At 40.0% G+C, this 19,276-nt stretch overlaps 1 protein-coding gene across 1 annotated transcript in view; it reads right to left on the bottom strand.

Annotated features, from left to right (window-relative positions):
• Window positions 1–19,276, bottom strand: part of LOC126204148 (SANT and BTB domain regulator of class switch recombination-like) — a 159,597-nt gene that overhangs the window by 83,230 nt on the left and 57,091 nt on the right. Inside the window, exons 6-7 of the mRNA XM_049938557.1 lie at window positions 4,508–4,787; window positions 3,612–3,762 (exon numbers count right to left, since the gene is read on the bottom strand). Of these exons, the coding sequence (XP_049794514.1) occupies window positions 3,612–3,762; window positions 4,508–4,787 (431 nt within the window). The remainder of the gene's footprint in view (window positions 1–3,611; window positions 3,763–4,507; window positions 4,788–19,276) is intronic.

Consider the following 19,276-nt stretch of genomic DNA (forward strand, 5'->3'; position numbering starts at 1 on the left):
ACACAATCAATGGTGACACTCAGTGCATTGACTACTTTTGCTTCAAGGGAGTGAATGACAGATCATACCTTGCACCCGACAGGGACAAAATAGCACAATCAATGTCAGTTGCTTGCTAGCTACCACACTGACAAACACAACAGAGAGATGAAAGATGCAATGTGGCCTTCAAAGTCTCCTTTGCCAACAACAAAAGCATCATGATGCTACAAGTATTTATTTATTTTTAATAGGCAACCAGAGGTTAATTTATGAATAGCTGAAAGACGCAATGTGGCCTTCAAAGTCTCCTTTTCCAACAACAAAAGCATCATGATGCTACAAGTATTTATTTATTTTTAATAGCCGACCAGAGGTTAATTTATGAATAGCTGAAAGACACAATGTGGCCTTCAAAGTCTCCTTTTCCAACAACAAAAGCATCATGATGCTACAAGTATTTATTTATTTTTAATAGCCAACCAGAGGTTAATTTATGAATAGCCTCTATATTAACCACAAATACTGTAAGAGAATAAATGTACTGCCATGTTTGTGTAAGAATCACAAGATACCTGAAAAGGCTTCTGCAAGATGTTCGGTTATCAGCTTTATACTACATTCTTACTGCATGCTTCTCTACAGTAAATATAATTTTGACTTAAGCTGCAGTGATGAGAAAATTATGCCATATGACAGCACTGAGTGGAAGTATGACAGCAATCACATCTGCAGGTCAAAATTATGTTAGTGTCACTGGTTTCTCCTTCTGGTACTTCTAAGTTATTTTTATTTGGAGTACATAATTGTGAGGATGTGTGCAGTGTCACATAACACTGCAGAAATGTACACAAATATTCCATTCATGAACTTGAAATATAGTGAATTGGCTAGAAGGAAACTCTAACTCTAATAACACAGCTCTACAAAATAAATTTTTTTTTTTCGTTGCCAGGGAAGTTTGAACGAAAATGGGATATTGTTATGATACTCATTCCGAGTATATTTGTACTTTTTCCAAATTGGCTCTGGTTTTTGAGATATAGGTTATTTGTGGAACTGAGAGTTTCATGTGGATAATATCGACTGCAGGGTCCATATATGGTGTAATGTATTTGCTACCTATTTTTTAATTAGTGATATTGTACTATCTTTATTAAACAATTGTGCTCAGGGAGTGCATCTGTGTGGTTGAGGATTACATCATGCAAACATCACACTGTCAGCATGTGTTCAGTCCTGTTGTGCGGTGCGTGTGTTGAAGATATTGAGGGTTGTGCAGATTTGAATTCGGCGGTACTCGACATTCATTTGTTGGCCGAGGTAATCCCCGCAACAGCCGATAGGTAGCGTTCAGTGTAAACAAGAAAAATGGCGATGGTCGAAAGTCACACACATGTGCACTGCAGCTTCAAGGAGATAGAACCTTTTCATCGTGACGTAGCAAATAAGAGGTGAGTATTCATTTCACACAAAACAATTAATGATGTTTGTTGGATGTGATTGACATGCAAATACAAGAAAGTTCTGCATAATATGTAGTATTTGTGCAATTTTGTTTTAGGAAAACATGAGTTCTTCACGCCGTCTTTGCGTGAACCATCCAGATGAGTTCTGCTACATTTGTGGTGAATACGTTCTTCAAAAGAACAGGAAGAATATCACTCCTTTTGTGAAGGAAGCGTATCTGGCATATTTCGGAATTAAACTTGGAGATCAAGACAAGGCGTGGGCACCCCATAAAGTTTGTAAATGCTGTGTGGAGTGCTTACGGCAGTGGACAAAACGAAAAAGGAAAAGCTTAAACTTCGGAGTGCCTATGGTATGGCGAGAGCAGAAGAACCATACAGATGATTGCTATTTTTGCATTGTTAATGTGAAAGGTTTTAATAGGTTCAAAAAACGAAAGTGGGAATATCCCGATTTGGAGTCAGCAAGAAGACCGGTGGTGCACAGCAACGATGTTCCTGTACCAACCTTCACAACATTACCCACGCTAACATTATCAGATGACGATGTGCACGGCGAGGAATGTACAAGTAGTGGTTCAGAATACGAAGGACGTGAGACACAACCCCAGCAGTTCGACCAGAAGGAGCTCAGTGACTTGATACGAGAACTCAATCTTTCAAAGCAAGCATCAGAACTCTTAGCATCCAGGCTTAAGGAAAAGAACTGTCTTCATCCAAGTGTTAAAATAACAGCTTACCGGACAAGAGAAGAAAACCTTCTTCCATACTTCAACCAAGAAGAGGTTATAGTGTATTGCAGCAATATACCTGGACTTTTACTTGAATTGGGGCTGCCGGAATATAGACCAGAGGACTGGCGTCTCTTCATAGACAGTTCCACTAGAAGTTTAAAATGTGTTCTCCTACACAATGGCAATTGTTACGCATCTATTCCAATTGCCCACTCAACAAAACTTTGTGAAGCATATGCTAACATCAAGATGGTTCTGCAGAAAATTCAGTATATGCAGCACCAGTGGTTGATTTGTGTTGATTTGAAAATGGTGAACTTCTTGCTTGGACAACAAAGTGGATACACAAAGCACCCATGTTTTATCTGCATGTGGGATAGTAGGGCAAAGCACGAACATTGGAAGCAGAAAATATGGCCTCCAAGGGAACATATGGCTGTTGGTGAAGCAAACATCATTAATGAACCTCTGGTTAGTAGGGACAAGATTGTTCTTCCACCATTACATATTAAGTTAGGACTAATGAAGCAATTCACCAAAGCTTTAGACAGAAATGGTAATTGCTTCACATACATCTGCAATACGTTCCCTGGACTCAGTAGTGAAAAACTTAAGGCAGGAATATTTGATGGTCCTCAAATTTGCAGGCTCATCAACGATACCAATTTTACAAGTGTCATGACTGTCACTGAAGCATCGGCCTGGAACAGTTTTGTCGCTGTTGTAAAATGTTTTTTGGGCAATCATAAAGCTCCCAATTACGAGGAACTGGTCAAAAACATGCTCACTAACTTTCAAAACTTAGGAGCTAACATGAGCATAAAATTGCACTTCCTTCACAGCCACTTGGATCGATTTCCTCGTAATCTAGGTGATTTCAGTGAGGAACAAGGAGAGCGGTTCCATCAAGATATGAAAGGAATAGAGGAAAGATATAAAGGAAGATGGGACAGGCATATGATGGCAGATTATTGCTGGAATCTGCAACGTGACTGTTCTGAAGAGACCTATAAAAGGAAAGCGTGCAGGAAGTGGTTCGTCATGGACGGAAAATGATATACTTATAGAGAAACTTTTCAATTATGTTTTATATGTGGACAAATGCCTATCAGGTTTTCATAGAAGCTATTTATAAAGATTATTTTCTTTTTTCATTGTAGTTTGTAGCACTCGAGTTCAGTATTAGCAATTTTTTCTAATTTTTTGAATAAATCATGCATTATCTCAAAAACTAGAGCCACACTGCATAAATGGTTGCTATATTCATCCTCAGCACCACTAACCCATCCTAAAGCCACTCAAATATCCTTGGCAAGAAAATGAGTGTTGACCAGTGTAATTAATAACACTTCAATCACAAATTTTGGTTATTGCAATTTTTAGCTTCAAATTTTAAAGAATTTAACAGAGTGTGTATAAATACAATTACCTCGTGTATTGACAAATCGTGTTAACCTCTCTGCTAACATTAACTGAGGAGGCTCCACTGCAGTTAGTTTCATATGCTGAGTGAATATTTTGTGAACAGCTATGTCTCGTTCTGTCTGCAGATCAGGTTCATGATCCCTAAACTGGCAGCCCTACAAACAACAATAAGACATCTGAAGCAAAGCAAAATTTCTTAAAACAAAACAAAATAAAAAAAGAAGGAAAAACTACACATCTCTGTTCTGTCACCTAAGCAAAATGTTTTCACGTCACTACATTCATAATTTAATGAACTTTTCATATATATGTGAACACAGTAACTGTTCTCAAAAGAACAGAATACTGTTGATGACCGTGCAGCTTTTCCCTGGAATAAATGATGATTAACTGAAACCCTCAGCTGCTGAGGGTTTCAGTTAGTCATCATTTAACTTTTCATAGTTCATAATTTTCCAATGAACATTTATTTCCCTGTATAATTATTGACAAAACAGTGATGTTGAACATGTAATAAAACTCTTTTTAATATTCATTTCATTTCCATTTCTTGTCTCTCGGACAAGCATTAAAAGTTGATCACAACATATTCTGACTTACATAAAGCAAAATTTGGTATTGAACACACCTGCGTCACGTTGCTCATCTAAATTTCTTTAATCTATTAGTTTTTCATGTCATATTCAAATCTAATGGATACATCACGTTGCTCATCTAAATTTCTTTAATCTATTAGTTTTTCATGTCATATTCAAATCTAATGGATACAATGGCAATGATATCTGATATCTTACCAATGATGAACTCAAAGAGATAAGCTATCTGAAGATGGGATGTTTATGAGGAAAAATATTTACAGTAATTACAAAGAGAATATGAAGTTCCTCTGATGGGTCTTACCGACTCACTGGAGATCACTTCAAAGCGATATGCTCTTTCTCCACAGCATGGATATCGGCCTATTGGAAATGTTGTGGTACGTTGTTGTTCCATAGAGAAGAACTGAGGTTGATCAGGATGATGGCAGCACCATCGAACCTGATGTATGGGGAAATGTCTAGTGCATGCAGTACACCGAAGGAAATGACAGTCACCCCACAGTCGCCAATATACCAGGCGCCATGTCCGCAGTTCATGTCTGAGTTGCTGTACATAGTCATTCAAGTTCCAGTTGGAATCCCTAGCAAGAAAACCAATCAAATAAATGAGTTTTAATCTTCAAAAATAAATAAATTTAAAGAATGTCAATAGCCCTCTACGAACAATTTTTGCTGCAGAAAAATTACACTGTGTAAAAAATTTACAGAAAAACTAGAAAGCAAATTTAGAATCAAAAGTTTTAAAGTTGTGATTGTAGCTGCTCATATCAAATCATCATTGTTAATTTACTAGAAACCTAACATAATTATCAAAGTTTATTCAGAAAAATTTGAATACAAGGGTTGTCCACAAAGTAAGTTCCATTTGGTTATATAAAACAAACGTGTACAGATACAGAAAAAAATATTTATTGTACAAAAATCTACAAATGTTAAACTACTTTTCTTCATAGCTTCTGAAATTTTGTAAGCACTTGTCGTAGCATGGCACAAGCTTTTGTATGCCTTCTTCATAGAAGGTTGCCACCTGTGTATTCAACCATGTGGTAACATGTTCTTTCAACTCATGATCATTGTTGAAGTGTTGACCACCAAGGACAGATTTTAGGAGTAAGAAGAGATGAAAGTCACTAGGTCCGGGCTTTACTGAGGATGATCAAATGCATCCCAATGAAATTTCCGTAAGAGTTGTTTGGTCACATTCACAATGTATGGTCAGGCACTATCGTGGAAAAAAACTACACCTTTTGACAGTAATCCTCGGCACTTGTTCTTTATTGCATGGCGCAATTTCTTTATGGTCTCGCAGTAACCGTGTGCATTGACTGTTTGGCCTTGTGGTAAGAAATCAATCAGCAAAATGCCTTTTCAGTTCCAAAAAATGGTGCACATGACTTTTCGAGGTGTCAAGATTTGCTTAGGCTTAGCCTTCATTAGGGATGAAGTGTGCCTCCATTCCATTGATTGCAGGGGTGTGACTATCTGAGAAAGAAAACCATCACCTTCTTCATTGTAGCATGTCAAAAACTGAAGTGCACTGCCCATCAGTTGTTTTTTGTGTTGTTCAGAAAGAATTTTGGGTACCCAATGTGAGAAAAGTTTCCGAAATTTCATTTTTTCAATAGCAATTTCATGAATTAGTGATCGTGAGATTTGTGGAACATCCATAGCAAGGGCACTAAGTGTAAATTTACAGTTGTGCTTAATCTTCTCTTCAATTGTGTGAACCAGTTCATCAGTAACCAGAGATGGGAATCCACTTCATTCTTCATCATGCACTTGATCACATCCTTTATTGAACAGTCTGACCCATCTTCTAACTGTTGAATCACTGATAGCATTTCATCTGTAAACCTCACAGATCTGCCAATGAATTTCCTTTGGTTTAACTTTCTTTTCATTTAGAAAACAAATCACAGATCTGATTTCACACTTGGCGTCATTTTCAATTACAGCAGACATTATGAAGAAGCACTACAAAGCACATGTCAGCAGCAGCGATCTGAAAATGGCATACATGTCTTCTCCTTGAGTCAGAGTAATTGCTGCACATGCACAGAACTGCGATCGTAGTGCTGCCATTAATAGAAACAGAAACAGAACTTACTTCGTGGATGACCCTCATATATTTCTGAAGCATTATACTTCGATGAAAACAGAGAGTGTTACACCATGAAGCACCAGTTGAATATTTATCAAACTTTGTGGAGATGTTCATCACACAAAATGTATTAAAGATTAAACTTTCATTCCATTTGGAACTGTTGTCTGTCTTCAACAACAGTATGAGATGTGATCCCCACAGGCATGAATACACTCTTGTATTCATTGTCATATGGAAGCAACACCTTGTGTATGTCATCTTGAGGAATTTCTCACCATGGCTGAAACACATACCATATCAGTGCAGCAAGTTTATTGGCTTAAGGGTGGTATGTATGTATATATTTTCCCATCACATTTCAGACAGGCTCTACGGGTGAAAAATCATGGGACCAGGCAGGTCAAGTAAAGAGTAATACATTTCTGATGGGGTCTATAGTGTGAACTGCTGTGTGAGGTCTTGTGATATCATGCTGGAAAATGCAGTTTGGTACCTTGGTTATTCTTGCCACACACTGGCAAGCATTCTACCTCCATTCAACAATTACCAAATTAGCCTTGTTGTTCTATTCAAAGTTACTCACAACATAACTGCTGGAGTTGGAGAGGTATGGCTATTGAGAATTACTGCTTTCTGTGACCTTTCACCATGTCATCTGTGTGGTCTATCAGTATTATGTCCCTGTATGAATAATTTGGCCTTTCTCAAAGTCCAAACGATAGTCATAAACTGCATGTGCATCTTCCACAAGTAAGCCATGTTGCGAACCCAACCTGTTAAGTTCCAATAACTTTAGACACATCCAGAGCCATCATGTATTCACACTATTCCTCATGTGTATGAAGGGCTGTTTTTTCTGTACCAGTGGGGGGAAGGGAGGGGGGGATTAACTCAAATAAGAACAAATTTCACATGGGTCATCCCATGTGTCAGCTGAAACAGAATGAAAAGCATTTTGTCACCCATTATCTCAGATTTGGATCAAACTTGGCTTATTTGTTTCCCTATGGATTTAAGTACCCATACTAAATAGTAGCATTTTCTCCCTCCCTGTTTCCAGTTTATGGCACTTCAAAGTTTGCAAGTTCTGTTAGTCTTAACACTGTAATGGAGCAAATCAACATTTGGAAAATAAATTAATTACCAACTTTTAGTGGTGCATTGGTAGAGGGAGCCACACAAAGACAATAAGGGGACTAGAATAAGGAGCAAATGATGGATAGAGGGGGAGTGGAGAAAGTGTTGTAAGGATAATTTCATCTATGCAGTTCACGTGGTGGAGAGGAGGACATAGTTGGTTCAGATAGTGAAGCAGTCACTGAAACCAAGCATGTTATGTTCAACTGCATGTTGTGCCACAGGGTTGTCTAATTTGCTCTTAACCACAGTTTGGCAGGGGATGTTCATCCTGGTGGACAGTTGGTTGATAGTCATACCAATATAAAAAGCTGTAGAATGATTGCAGCAGAGCTGGTATTGTATATGATATGGCTGCTTCCACAGGTGGCCCTGCAACTGTTGCTTGTGACAGGACTGGAACAGAAAGTGCTGTGTGAGTGGACTGGGCAGGTTTTGCACCTGGGTCTTTCACAGGGATATGATCCTTGTGGCAAGGGGTTGGGATCAGTGGTGGCATAGGTCTGGACTAGGAAGTTGTGGAGGTTAGGTGTGCAATAGAACACCACTTTAGGAGAATTGGGAAGGATCTTGGGCAGGATGTCCCTCATTTCAAGGTGTGATTATAGTAATCAAAGCCCTGATGAAGGATGTGGTTCAGTTGTTTCATTCCCTAGGTGGTTTTGGGGTTGATAGGAGGATTGGGTGTATATGGGGAAAGGGCATGAGAGATTTGATTGCAGACTAGATCTGGAAGATAGTGCCTAGGTCTGTGAAGGCCTTGGTGAGACTCTTAGCATACTGAGCAAGGGAGTTCTTGTCACTACAGATATGCCATCCCTGGGTGGCTAAGCTGTAAGGGAGGGATTTTTTGGTGTGGAAGGGATGACAGCTGTTGAAATGCAGGTACCGTTTGTGGTTGGTTGGTTTAATGTGGATAGAGGTGTGAATGAGGCCATCAGGAAGGTAGCATGCTGGGTTGAGGAGGACCAGGTGAAATGGATGGCAGAGAAGGTACTGAGGTTGAGAAGGAACGAGGATAGGGTGCCTTGGCCCCGAGTCCAGATCATGAAGATATCATCAATGAACCTGAAACAAACCAGGGGTTTGACATTTCCAGAGGCTAGGAAGGTCTCCTCTACATAGTCTATAAACAGGTTGACACAGGAGAGTGTCACACAGGTGTATATGGCTATGCCGTGGATTTGTTTGTACACCTTCCTTCCACAGGAGAAGTAGCAGTAGTATATTACACTGTTCGACATGGGTTCTATTTCTGATATTAAAGTATGTGCTTCTAGACCATTTTACCGTGGGAAATTCAAATATGTAAACAAAACATCGTTGTCAGGGATACTTTTTATGTAATATGTATATATATATATATATATATATATATATATATATATATATGTATATTCACAATTCATGGCAAACACAGAGATGTTTTGGAGAAATACGGGTATGTTGCCGCATCCAGTAGTGATAGAACGTGATAATTTCTTGTGCAACAGCAGGTGGGAAGAATCAGACATCATTAGGCTACCCCCGCCACACCTATGTCATTAAGATCACCTGAAACATCTCATTAACTCGAACGGCAACAGCCGGTCGCTGCCTCGGCAGTAAAGCTTCACGCCTCCTAGGGGCAGGTGCATCGAGTTTACAACAGTGGTGTTAGCCGCAGTTTGTGTCAGTCTTAACGAGTGGGTGTTTTGGCTGACAAGTAACTGTCTGTTGTATTTCTGAGCACGGATGAATTTTTTAATTCCTGTGTGTAAACTGATTGAGCCTGGTGCTGAAGGTAAAACGACTGCTTGTTTTTACACATCAGCGTTCCTCTATTCCCTACTATTAAGTTAATACAGGTGTATTACCAAAGCGGTATTTTTAAATTTGCAGAAATGCCACGTCGTCATGGATGTCTATATAAGCCGGACAACTTCTGCTACATCTGTGGGAAGTTCAATTTTGCCAGAAATAGGAAGAAAATTTCTTCAGTCATAAAGAAAGCATACAAACATTTCTTTGGAGTAGAGGTGGAGACCAAGATAAAGAATGGGCACCACATTTCTGTTGTGCTACATGTTACTGCAAACTAATTCAGTGGTGGAAAGGTAAAGAGAATGTGGCGATGTTTGCTGTTCCCATGATGTGGAGGGAGCCTAAGGATCATGTTACTGATTGTTATTTCATCCTAACAAAAATTCAGGGTTTTACAAACAAAACGTCGAAGAGGCACATTGTTTACCCAGATCTGCTTTCAGCGAGAATGCCAGTGCGGCATTCGGACAACCTTCCAGTACCTTCAAGAGCTCGAGATCAAATTCCGAGTGACAGTGAAATAAGTAGTACTGAAGAAATCACAGATGATGATTCTTTATATCACTGCACAAGTGAGTCATCGCCACATTTGTTAACACAGGCAGATTTAAATGATTTAGTACGTGATCTAGGGCTAAGTAAACAAAAGGCGCACCTGCTTGGTTCAAGATTACAAGAGTATAATCTACTGCACCAAAGTACTAAAATCAGTGTGTTCAGGCACAGAGAACATGCCTTTATTTCTTATTTTTCAACTGACGAAGCACTGACATTTTGCAATGATGTTGCTGGCCTGATGAAAGTGCTGAACTTCACTTATATTTCACAGGAGTGAAGACTTTTCATAGATGCATCGAAAACAAGTCTGAAGGGTGTTTTGCTCCATAACGGAAATAAAATACCCTCTGTTCCCATAGCTTACACTAGTTTGACAAAAGAGAATTACGAATTCGTACAAAGGATGCTAAATTCATTAAAATACAATGAACACAAATGGAAAATATGTGCAGATTTCAAGGTAATTGCTATGGTACTGGAAATGCAACAAGGCTACACAAATTATGCCTGTTTTCTTTGCGAGTGGGATAGTAGAGACCAAAATTCTCACTTCGTGAAAAAGAAATGGCCTAGGCGGAGATGGAAAGTTGGCGAAAGTCTGGTAGCTCCTGAATATATACTACTTCCACCACTTCACATCAAACTTGGCCTGATGAAACAATTCGTGAAGGCCATGGATCAAACAGGCTGTGGGTTTGCATATCTAGCTACCAAATTCTCCCGTCTTTCAGCTGCAAAAATAAAGGAAGGTGTATTTGTGGGCTCACAAATCAGGGAGCTGCAGAAAGATGCAAATTTTGAAGCATGTTTAACTGATAAAGAAAAAACCGCATGGGACTGTTTCAAGATGGTGTCGGAAAACTTCCTCGGAAGAAAAAGAGCTACTAACTACAAAGCAATTGTGAAGGATATGATCAAAGCATATCAGGATTTGGGGTGCAATATGTCTTTGAAGGTACATGTGATGGACTCTCATCTGGACTACTTCACAGAGAGTTGTAGTGACGTATCGGATGAACATGGGGAAAGATTCCATAAAGACATTTCTACCATAGAAAGGCGCTATGAAGGGAAGTGGGTACCTTCTATGTTAGCAGATTATTGCTGGAATATCATTCGAGAGAAGAAAGATTCACAATACAAGAGAAAAAAGTGATGTGCATTACAAGGCAGTTGTTTGTCAATTTTCTGCAGTTTCTCATGTCAAATAAATGCTTCAAAGTGTATACACATAGGTTACTGTGTTATATGTTAGATCCCACCCTCCATTAATGTGATGAACTTATAACATCATAAAGATGTGCATTTGTTTGTCGAATTTCACCTCACGTTTGCTGCACTATATCAGAAACTGAAAAGAGAAATAAAATTGCGATTACTGATAAACTATCCCTGACAGAATAAAACCAAAAACAGTTTTCAATTCAGCACTAAAAATACAACTAGGATCACAATATTTTTATCAGAAATAGAAAAAAAGTTTTTTTTTGTAGAACAGTGTTATCCATCTGTTAAAAAGAGATCTGCATAACATATAGACAGAGATATTAAGGAAGTAACGTACACAAGCAGTTGTAAATGCAAACAAATCATCATGATAGATGCACATACTCAAGGAAATTCAAACAGATTTGGCCCAACACTAGCAGTCCATAAGCGGAAGAAATCCACCACATGAAAGAAGAATGTGAAGTAACCTAGTATCTGAAATCTATGTCCATGAGTGAAAAGAAGTGCTCTTCAAACAAAATGGAAGGATTCTTTATAAAGACGCAACATCAAAGAAATATGATAGTATGTGGCACATAAGTTATTGAATTTTCTGAATATTAAGAATCCATTTTCAAAATGAAAATGTTTAGGGAGAAAATCTGATGAATTAGAACTCTTGTTGAGTGATCACCTCATGTATGTTTCAGTATTGTGTAAATGTGAGCACTGGCTATGAAAGATATTTGGAGATGTAGTTAGTATACCATGTTCTGCTGCAATCAGCACCACAAATGTGGTGGGATGTGCATCTATGTTAACAGAGACATAAAAATAAAAAGACATAAAACTTAAAATGTCCAATGTACTGAACAAGACTTTGAGTACTGTGTGTGTGCGCAAAGATGTCATTGTGTGTTTGCATCACCCATCATCAGGAAATTGTACAGAGTTTCCTGACATTGTTGAGGGGCTAATGAATAAAATGAAGTTTCATTTAAAATGCACAGTTGTGTATGGTGACTTCAATGTCAATGTTAAAGGCACTTATAAAAAAAAAGGCAACAACTGCTAAATTCATTTGCAACACATGAGAGCTTTTGCAACCCTATACAGTGAGTGCACATAATTAAACAGAGCACACTTCCATGGCTGCCTAAAGAGGCCACCTCACATCAGCACAGACAGCACAGATAGTCCTGTTCCATGTGCAAAACAGTTTTATATCAGCAAGCTCTAATGTTTATGTGACAAATGTATACTTCAAATTAGACTGTGCCTTATGGCACTTGTTGGTTATGTTTGTTTGTACCAATTACAGTGTCATTCAGCACCTTAGTATATTCCTTCATGTGTGAGCAAAATAAAAGTTGGTTGGTGGAAATTCTGATATTGTGCTGTGCAATGTTACAATATTTTTGGCAATGAGTGTGGTATTCTACTCCATTTGTTTCATTTCATGGCTCACTATAGAAAATATGTCAGTGGAAGAAATTCTTCAATTTCTTGTTGAACAGCAATGAGCTTTCACCAATCGACAGAAGGCTTTCTCCATGGCACTAATCAATTTGGTAGCATTGCTGATGTGTCAGATTCACCACTGTTGACACAGCCCCTTCCTCTGTATGATGATTCTGCGGAAGATTGAGACACATACAAAAAACACTTTGGGCAGCAATTCCAAGCTTTTGGTGTCACTGACCCAAACATGTGTAAGGCATCCTTTCTATCATGGATTCCTTGCTAATGTTTATCACCATTTGTGTCAGGTAGCACATCTTAAGGAACCTGCCAGTCTTTCTTTTGATGAAATGTGTCAGTTGCTCTCTGCTTGTCACTGTGAAAGCGCTCACATTATTATTGTTCATCTTGAGTTATACCATTGTCAAAAGCAGCCACAAAAGTTGTACAGAGCTTGGGCTTGCACATCCTCATGGGTTTAGCAGGCATTTTCAGTTTGTTATTGAAACTCATGGGACTCATATGCTGATTCGATACTTTGTGATGCTACACAAATCCAAAAAAAGTTTTGCATCACCCCGGTTCCCAGAACTCCTGAAGATAGACATTGACTGTCGATATTGTATCACAGACACAGTCCCTTTGACTGTTCAGAGATGTCACTAAACCCACCCAAAGATGTAAACAACCATGCATGAGCAACACCTATTAGACGGAGGGGGTCCAACAGCCGGTCAGTTCCAGTCATTCAACCAGGAAGGACGTACGCGGCTCATGTTGTCTGTAGTTCAATCATGCCTAGACAGTCAATACTGAGGGTTGATCATGTCCACATTATTACTTTGTGCCAGGAAGGGCTCTCAACAAGGGAAGTGTCCAGGCGAATCGGAGTGAACCAAAGCAATGTTGATCGGACATGGAGGAGATACAGAGAGCGAGGGAACTGTCGATGGCATGCCTCGCTCAGGCTGCTCAAGGGCTACTACTACAGTGGATGGCTGCTACCTACAGATTATGGCTTGGAGGAACCCTGACAGAAATGCCACCATGCTTTTTGTGCAGCCACAGAACGTCATGTTATGACTCAAACTGTGCACAGTAGGCTATATGGTGTGCAACTTCACTCCTGACGTCCAGGGTGAGGTCCATCTTTGCAACCACGACACCATGCAGTGCAGTACAGATGGGCTCAACAACATGCCAAATGGACCACTCAGGATAGGCATCATGTTCTCTCCACTGATGAGTGTTGCATATGCCTTCAACCAAACCAATTTGTACCTCCATCATGCATATCCTGTGAATGATTTCCTTCAGGATAACGACATCGCTCGACTAGAGTGGCCGGCATGTTCTTCAGACATGAATCCTATCAAACATGCTTGGGATAGATTGAAAAGGGCTTTTTATGGATGATGTGACAAACCAACCACTCTGTGGGACCTACGCCAAATCGCAGTTGAGGAGTGGGACAATCTGGACCAATGGTGCCTTGATGAACTTATGGATAGTATGCCACAACAAATACAGGCATGCATCAATGCAAGAGGATGTACTACTGGGTATTAGAGGTACCGGTGTGTACAGCAATCTGGACCACCACCTCTGAAGGTCTCACTGTATGGTGGTACTACGTGCAATGCGTGGTTTTCGTAAGTAATAAAAAGGGTGGAAATGATGTTTATGTTAATCTCTATTCCAATTTTCTGTACAGGTTCTGGAACTATCAGAACTGAGCTGATGCAAAACTTTTTTGATTTGTGTATATAATAGATAGAGATGTTCATGAAACGCACTTGACAATGTGCAAATCCCTTCTCTCACAGAGGTTTGAACATTGCCCAGTCTTATGAGGCATCTAGGAAAGCAGGAAATCAGACAGAAGCTTAGTATGAAGTAGCCACCATTGCTTCTCCTCCTTAGCTGCTGTCAGTTAGCTTAAGGGGGAAGATGCTGTTGGGAAGATGCTGTTACGGCCATGCAATCGTGATCTCCATAATGACTGAGGCAGCACCGTGCTAAACAGCAGTCAGTGCCACAATAGTGGCCATGTACTTCACTCCCATCATGTCCTTATTGTTTTGATCAACATGAGCAGCCTGTGTGCCCAAAGTGTTGGGTGATGTACAACCATTGTAAAAAAAAAGTTGTAAAAAAAAAAGGAAGGTAAGAGCGGGAGGAGGAGAGGGGGGGGGGGGGGGGGGGGGGTTGCAACTCTTAGCCTCCTACATCAGACATGAATATGTATGTGAATAGTGTTTCTCAAGTGATGGTAGAATCCAAACCAAACTTTATACTGAAGTAAGTGTTATGGACAAGATATTAAAAATACAAGTAGCATGGGGGCGGCAGTGATTTTGTTAAATTCTCAGACCTATGTCAATCTCACATCACTAACATTGTCCCCTGTCTCTTGTCAGTAAGTGAGTTACAACAAATACCTATTATGGTACAGTTTTCTACTCCTGCAGTGTATAAAGCTGTATCCATATTTGCCTAATAATGAATAGAACTTTGAAGGATTGTCAGAAAAGTAGTTGAGGTGAGTTTTGATTTTCACATCAGTTACCCTGTTGCTTACCATGTATTTCTCCAAATGAATCCTATTCAGATCACTGATCAAATATTTCTATCTTTCCCCAAAATTCACTGTATAGCAGAGATGCTGAGTCACAGGTAGGCACAACAAATAGACTGTCACAAATAAACCTTTCAGCCATTAAGGCCTTCATCAACAACAAATGACACACACGCACGCACGCACGCACGCACACACACACACACACACACACACACTCAAATGCAACTCACACATACGACTGCAGTCTCAGGCAATTGAAACCACACTATGAGCAGCAGCACTGGTGCACGATGGGAGTGGCGACTGGCTGGGGTTAAGGAGGAGGCTGGGGCAGGGAGGAGCAGGTATAGTATGGTGTGGGTGGCAGATAGTGAAGTGCTGCAGGTTACACAGGGCAGAAGGGAGGTGGGGAAGGGGGAAGTTCCAGAAGAGGAGAGAAGTAAAAAGACTGAGTGTGATGGTGGAATGACAGCTGTGTACTGCTGGAATGGGAACAGGGAAGGGGCTGGATGGATGAGGACAGTGACTAACGAAGGTTGAGGTCAGGAGGGTTACAGGAATGTAGGATGTATTGCAAGGAAAACTCTCACTTCCGCAGTCCAGAAAAGCTGGTGTTGGTGGGAAGGATCCATATGGCAAAGGCTGTGAAGCTGTCATTGAAATGAAGGGTATCATGTTTGGCAGTTTGTTCAGCAACAGGGGGGTTGTTTTTTGGCCACAGTTTGTCGGTGGCCATTCATCTGGACAGACAGCTTGTTGGCTGTCATGCCTACATAGAATGCAGCACAGTGGTTGCAGCTTAGCTTGTAGATCACATGACTGGTTTCCCAGGTAGGTCTGCCTTTGATGGGATAGGTGGTGTTAGAGACAGGACTTGAGTGGGTGGTGATGGCAGGATGTATGGGACAAGTCTTGCATCTAGGTTTATTACAGTGGTATGAGTCATGAGGTAAGGGGTTGGAAGCAGGGGTTGTGTAAGGATGGACCAGTATATTGTGTAGGCTGCATGACTGAATTTGGGAGTGGGGCAAAAGGTGAGGCCTTTGGAAAGGACTGATATTTCTGTGGGTCTAAGGCATCTGTAGGAAAGGTTCATAACTGTGTAATGAGTCTGTTTAGGTTCTGGATTCTCTGTGGTGGTGGGAGGGAGTTTTGTCAGGTGGGGTAAGTGTAGTAGATCTGCAAACCAAGGTTTGTCAGCTATGAGGGGATGAGGGGGAGGTATGGAGGTTGTTGTACAAGTGGTCAACAGTGGTACTCCACAATATACTCATCCATCCTTACACAACCCCCGTTTTCAGACCCTTATCTCATGGCTCATACCCCTGCAATACACCTAGATGCAAGACCTGTCCCAAACATCCTCCCACCACCACCTACTCCAGTCTGGTCACTAACATCACCTATCCCATCAAAGGTAGACCTACCTGGGAAACAAGTCATGTGATCTACAAGCTAAGCTGCAACCACTGTGCTGCATTCTATGTGAGCATGACAACCAACAAGCTGTCTGTCCACATTAATGGCCACAGACAACCTATGGGCAAGAAACAAGTGGACGACCCTGTTGCTGAACATGCTGCCCAACATGATGTCCTTCACTTCAATGAGTGCTTCACAGCCTGCGCCATATGGATCCTTCCCACCAACACCAGCTTTTACGAACTGTGGAAGTGGGAGTTTTCACTGCAATACATCCTACGTTCCTATATCCCTCATGGCCTCAACCTTTGTTAGTCACTGTCCTCACCCATCCAGCCCCTTCCCTGTTCCCATTCCAGTGCTACACAGCCGTCATTCCACCATCACACCCAGTCTTTTTTACTTTTCTCCTTTTCCACCACTTCCCCTCTCCCCCTCCTCACCTCTCCCCTGCACTCTGTCGAACCTACAGCACTTCACTGTCTGCCAGTCTCACCATACTATCCCTTCCCTTCCCCACCCCAGCCTCCTCCTCACCCCATCCAGTTGCCACTCCCATCATGCACTGGTGCTGCTGCTCGTAGTGTGGTTTCAGTTGTCTGAGACTGCAGTTGTTTGTGTCAGTTGCGTTTGTGTGTGTGTGTGTGTGTGTGTGTGTGTGTGTGTGTGTGTGTGTGTGTGTGTGTGTCTGTCTGTCTGTCTGTCTGTCTGTCATCTATTGTTGATGAAGACCTTAATGGCCAAAAGCTTTATTTGTGACAGTCTTTTTGTTGTGCCTATCTGCGACTCGCATCTCCTCTTTGCTTTTCATAATCTTATTACATTCCATCCTGGATTTTCCACTGTTTGATTTCCCCAAAATTCTTGTTTCAGCCACTTATACATAAACTTCCTGGTATGTGTCTGGACTCAATATTTCTGAAATTTTACAAAATTTCTTGGCTAATTCACCAACAGCTGACAAAAAGGAGTGTCCCTGAATTGTAAAGCAGAGAACAATGCCAGTCTCTTCTTATTAAAAAGACATAAATCAATAATAACTACACAGCTACACTCTATTATACTGTCCACCTTAAAAAGACAAAGTTTTTGCATCTGACTTCTGTACTTCTAACAGTTAGAATGAAAAGAAATACAAGTACCTAACAGGGCTGTAACACTGGTAACAAATAGTAATTGGCCATTGTTAGTCAGTAAAAAGGTTTCACTTTGGTCAACCAGTCTTACACTGTAGCCAGCATTGCTTAAAAAAGAAAAATCAATTCAACTGACAGACTTTATGCAGTTCAATTCATTGTATAAGGGTCTAGAGCAGACCAAGGAAAACCTTATTTTGTATGAAACCTAATTTTATAAAGAGAAGAGCTGAGAAAACTGGAAAATATAATGGGGAAAAAATTACAACAGAAAATTGTAAGTGGAAAAGGTCGTGAAAAAGATGCGAGAAAAATCAAAAGCTTACAGAGGGGTAAACAGAGAGGGGAAGTCATCTGAACAACAGAATCTACTATGAAGATAGTAACTGCTCTCAAAGGAACAGATACCATTGATGACTGTGCAGCTTCTCCAGAATAAATGATAATTAATTGAAACCCTCACTGGCTGTCAGCAGCTGAGGGTTTCAATTAAGAATCATATATGTTTGGGGAAAAATATTTCAGGAGTTGACAGCAATAGTCAGTGCGGTTGGTGAAAAACAAGCACACAAAAACATGAATGAATTGTACAGAAGCAAGGTGAGATGGTAAGAAAAGTGGTGTCAGTTTCACAAATAAATCAGTGAAAGACATCAGGAGATGGCCCTACAGTGTATAATGAACCAGAAACAAAGTGTCAGATGAATATTTGTAAGTAACAATAGTCCTGACTAAGTGCACTGGAATCAAAACTGCAAAAGACACGAGGGCAAGATGTTGTTAATAGCAGATGGCACAGATAAATAAATGAACAAAATAGCACAAAATGTGACAGTTTGAAGTAGATAGATGGCAACAAAGATTGGCACAGGTTTACATTTGGAGGAATAATGGACAAAAGGGAAAATATATTGACAAGAGTAATCAGTATTTGAAAATATAATATGGATAGATAAAAGATCTACCTACCAAATGGTGGCAGGAAAACACACATACAACACATGGAAATGCATGAGATTTTGGAGCCAGTGGCTCCTCCTGGCAAAAGGGCTGAAGAAATAGAGGGATGTAGGAAAAGACTGGTGTGGTTTAGAGTCAGGGAAAAGTTGCCCAGAACTTTGAGTCAGGGGAGACTTATTGAATGAGATCAGAAGAAAATAATGATTTGCCTATCCATATTATATTTTGAAACAATTATTACTTTTGTTGATCTGTATTAAAATAGTGTGCTATATCAACCCAAACATTTATTCAGTGGTTCACCTCAACCGGGTGTCAGAACTAAACATTAAAAAAAAAAAGGTAATATATTGCAATAGCATTGCTGATTTTGTGAAACATCAGTGTTAACTTAAAGATCATCTATGAAATTTCTGCATTAATTCCCCAACGTCATGTACCTGTACTCTGAATAATCTGTATGTGGATGCTAAATAAATATAATACATTATGATCAAGAGATACATTACTGCATCCACAACACAATAAAGGTAAAACTGTACACACTTGTAACATACGGTATGAAAAATTGTAAGTTGGTAATTGTGTATATTTTATCAGTATACACATTTAGATGACATCCATACAATGCATATTGTCTATGGATGGATGAATAAATGAACAAAAATTTCTGTGTTCTTGTTTTCTCCATGTGCAACC

This window comes from Schistocerca nitens, chromosome 9, assembly GCF_023898315.1.
Source record: "Schistocerca nitens isolate TAMUIC-IGC-003100 chromosome 9, iqSchNite1.1, whole genome shotgun sequence".
NCBI classification, from domain to species: domain Eukaryota; kingdom Metazoa; phylum Arthropoda; class Insecta; order Orthoptera; family Acrididae; genus Schistocerca; species Schistocerca nitens.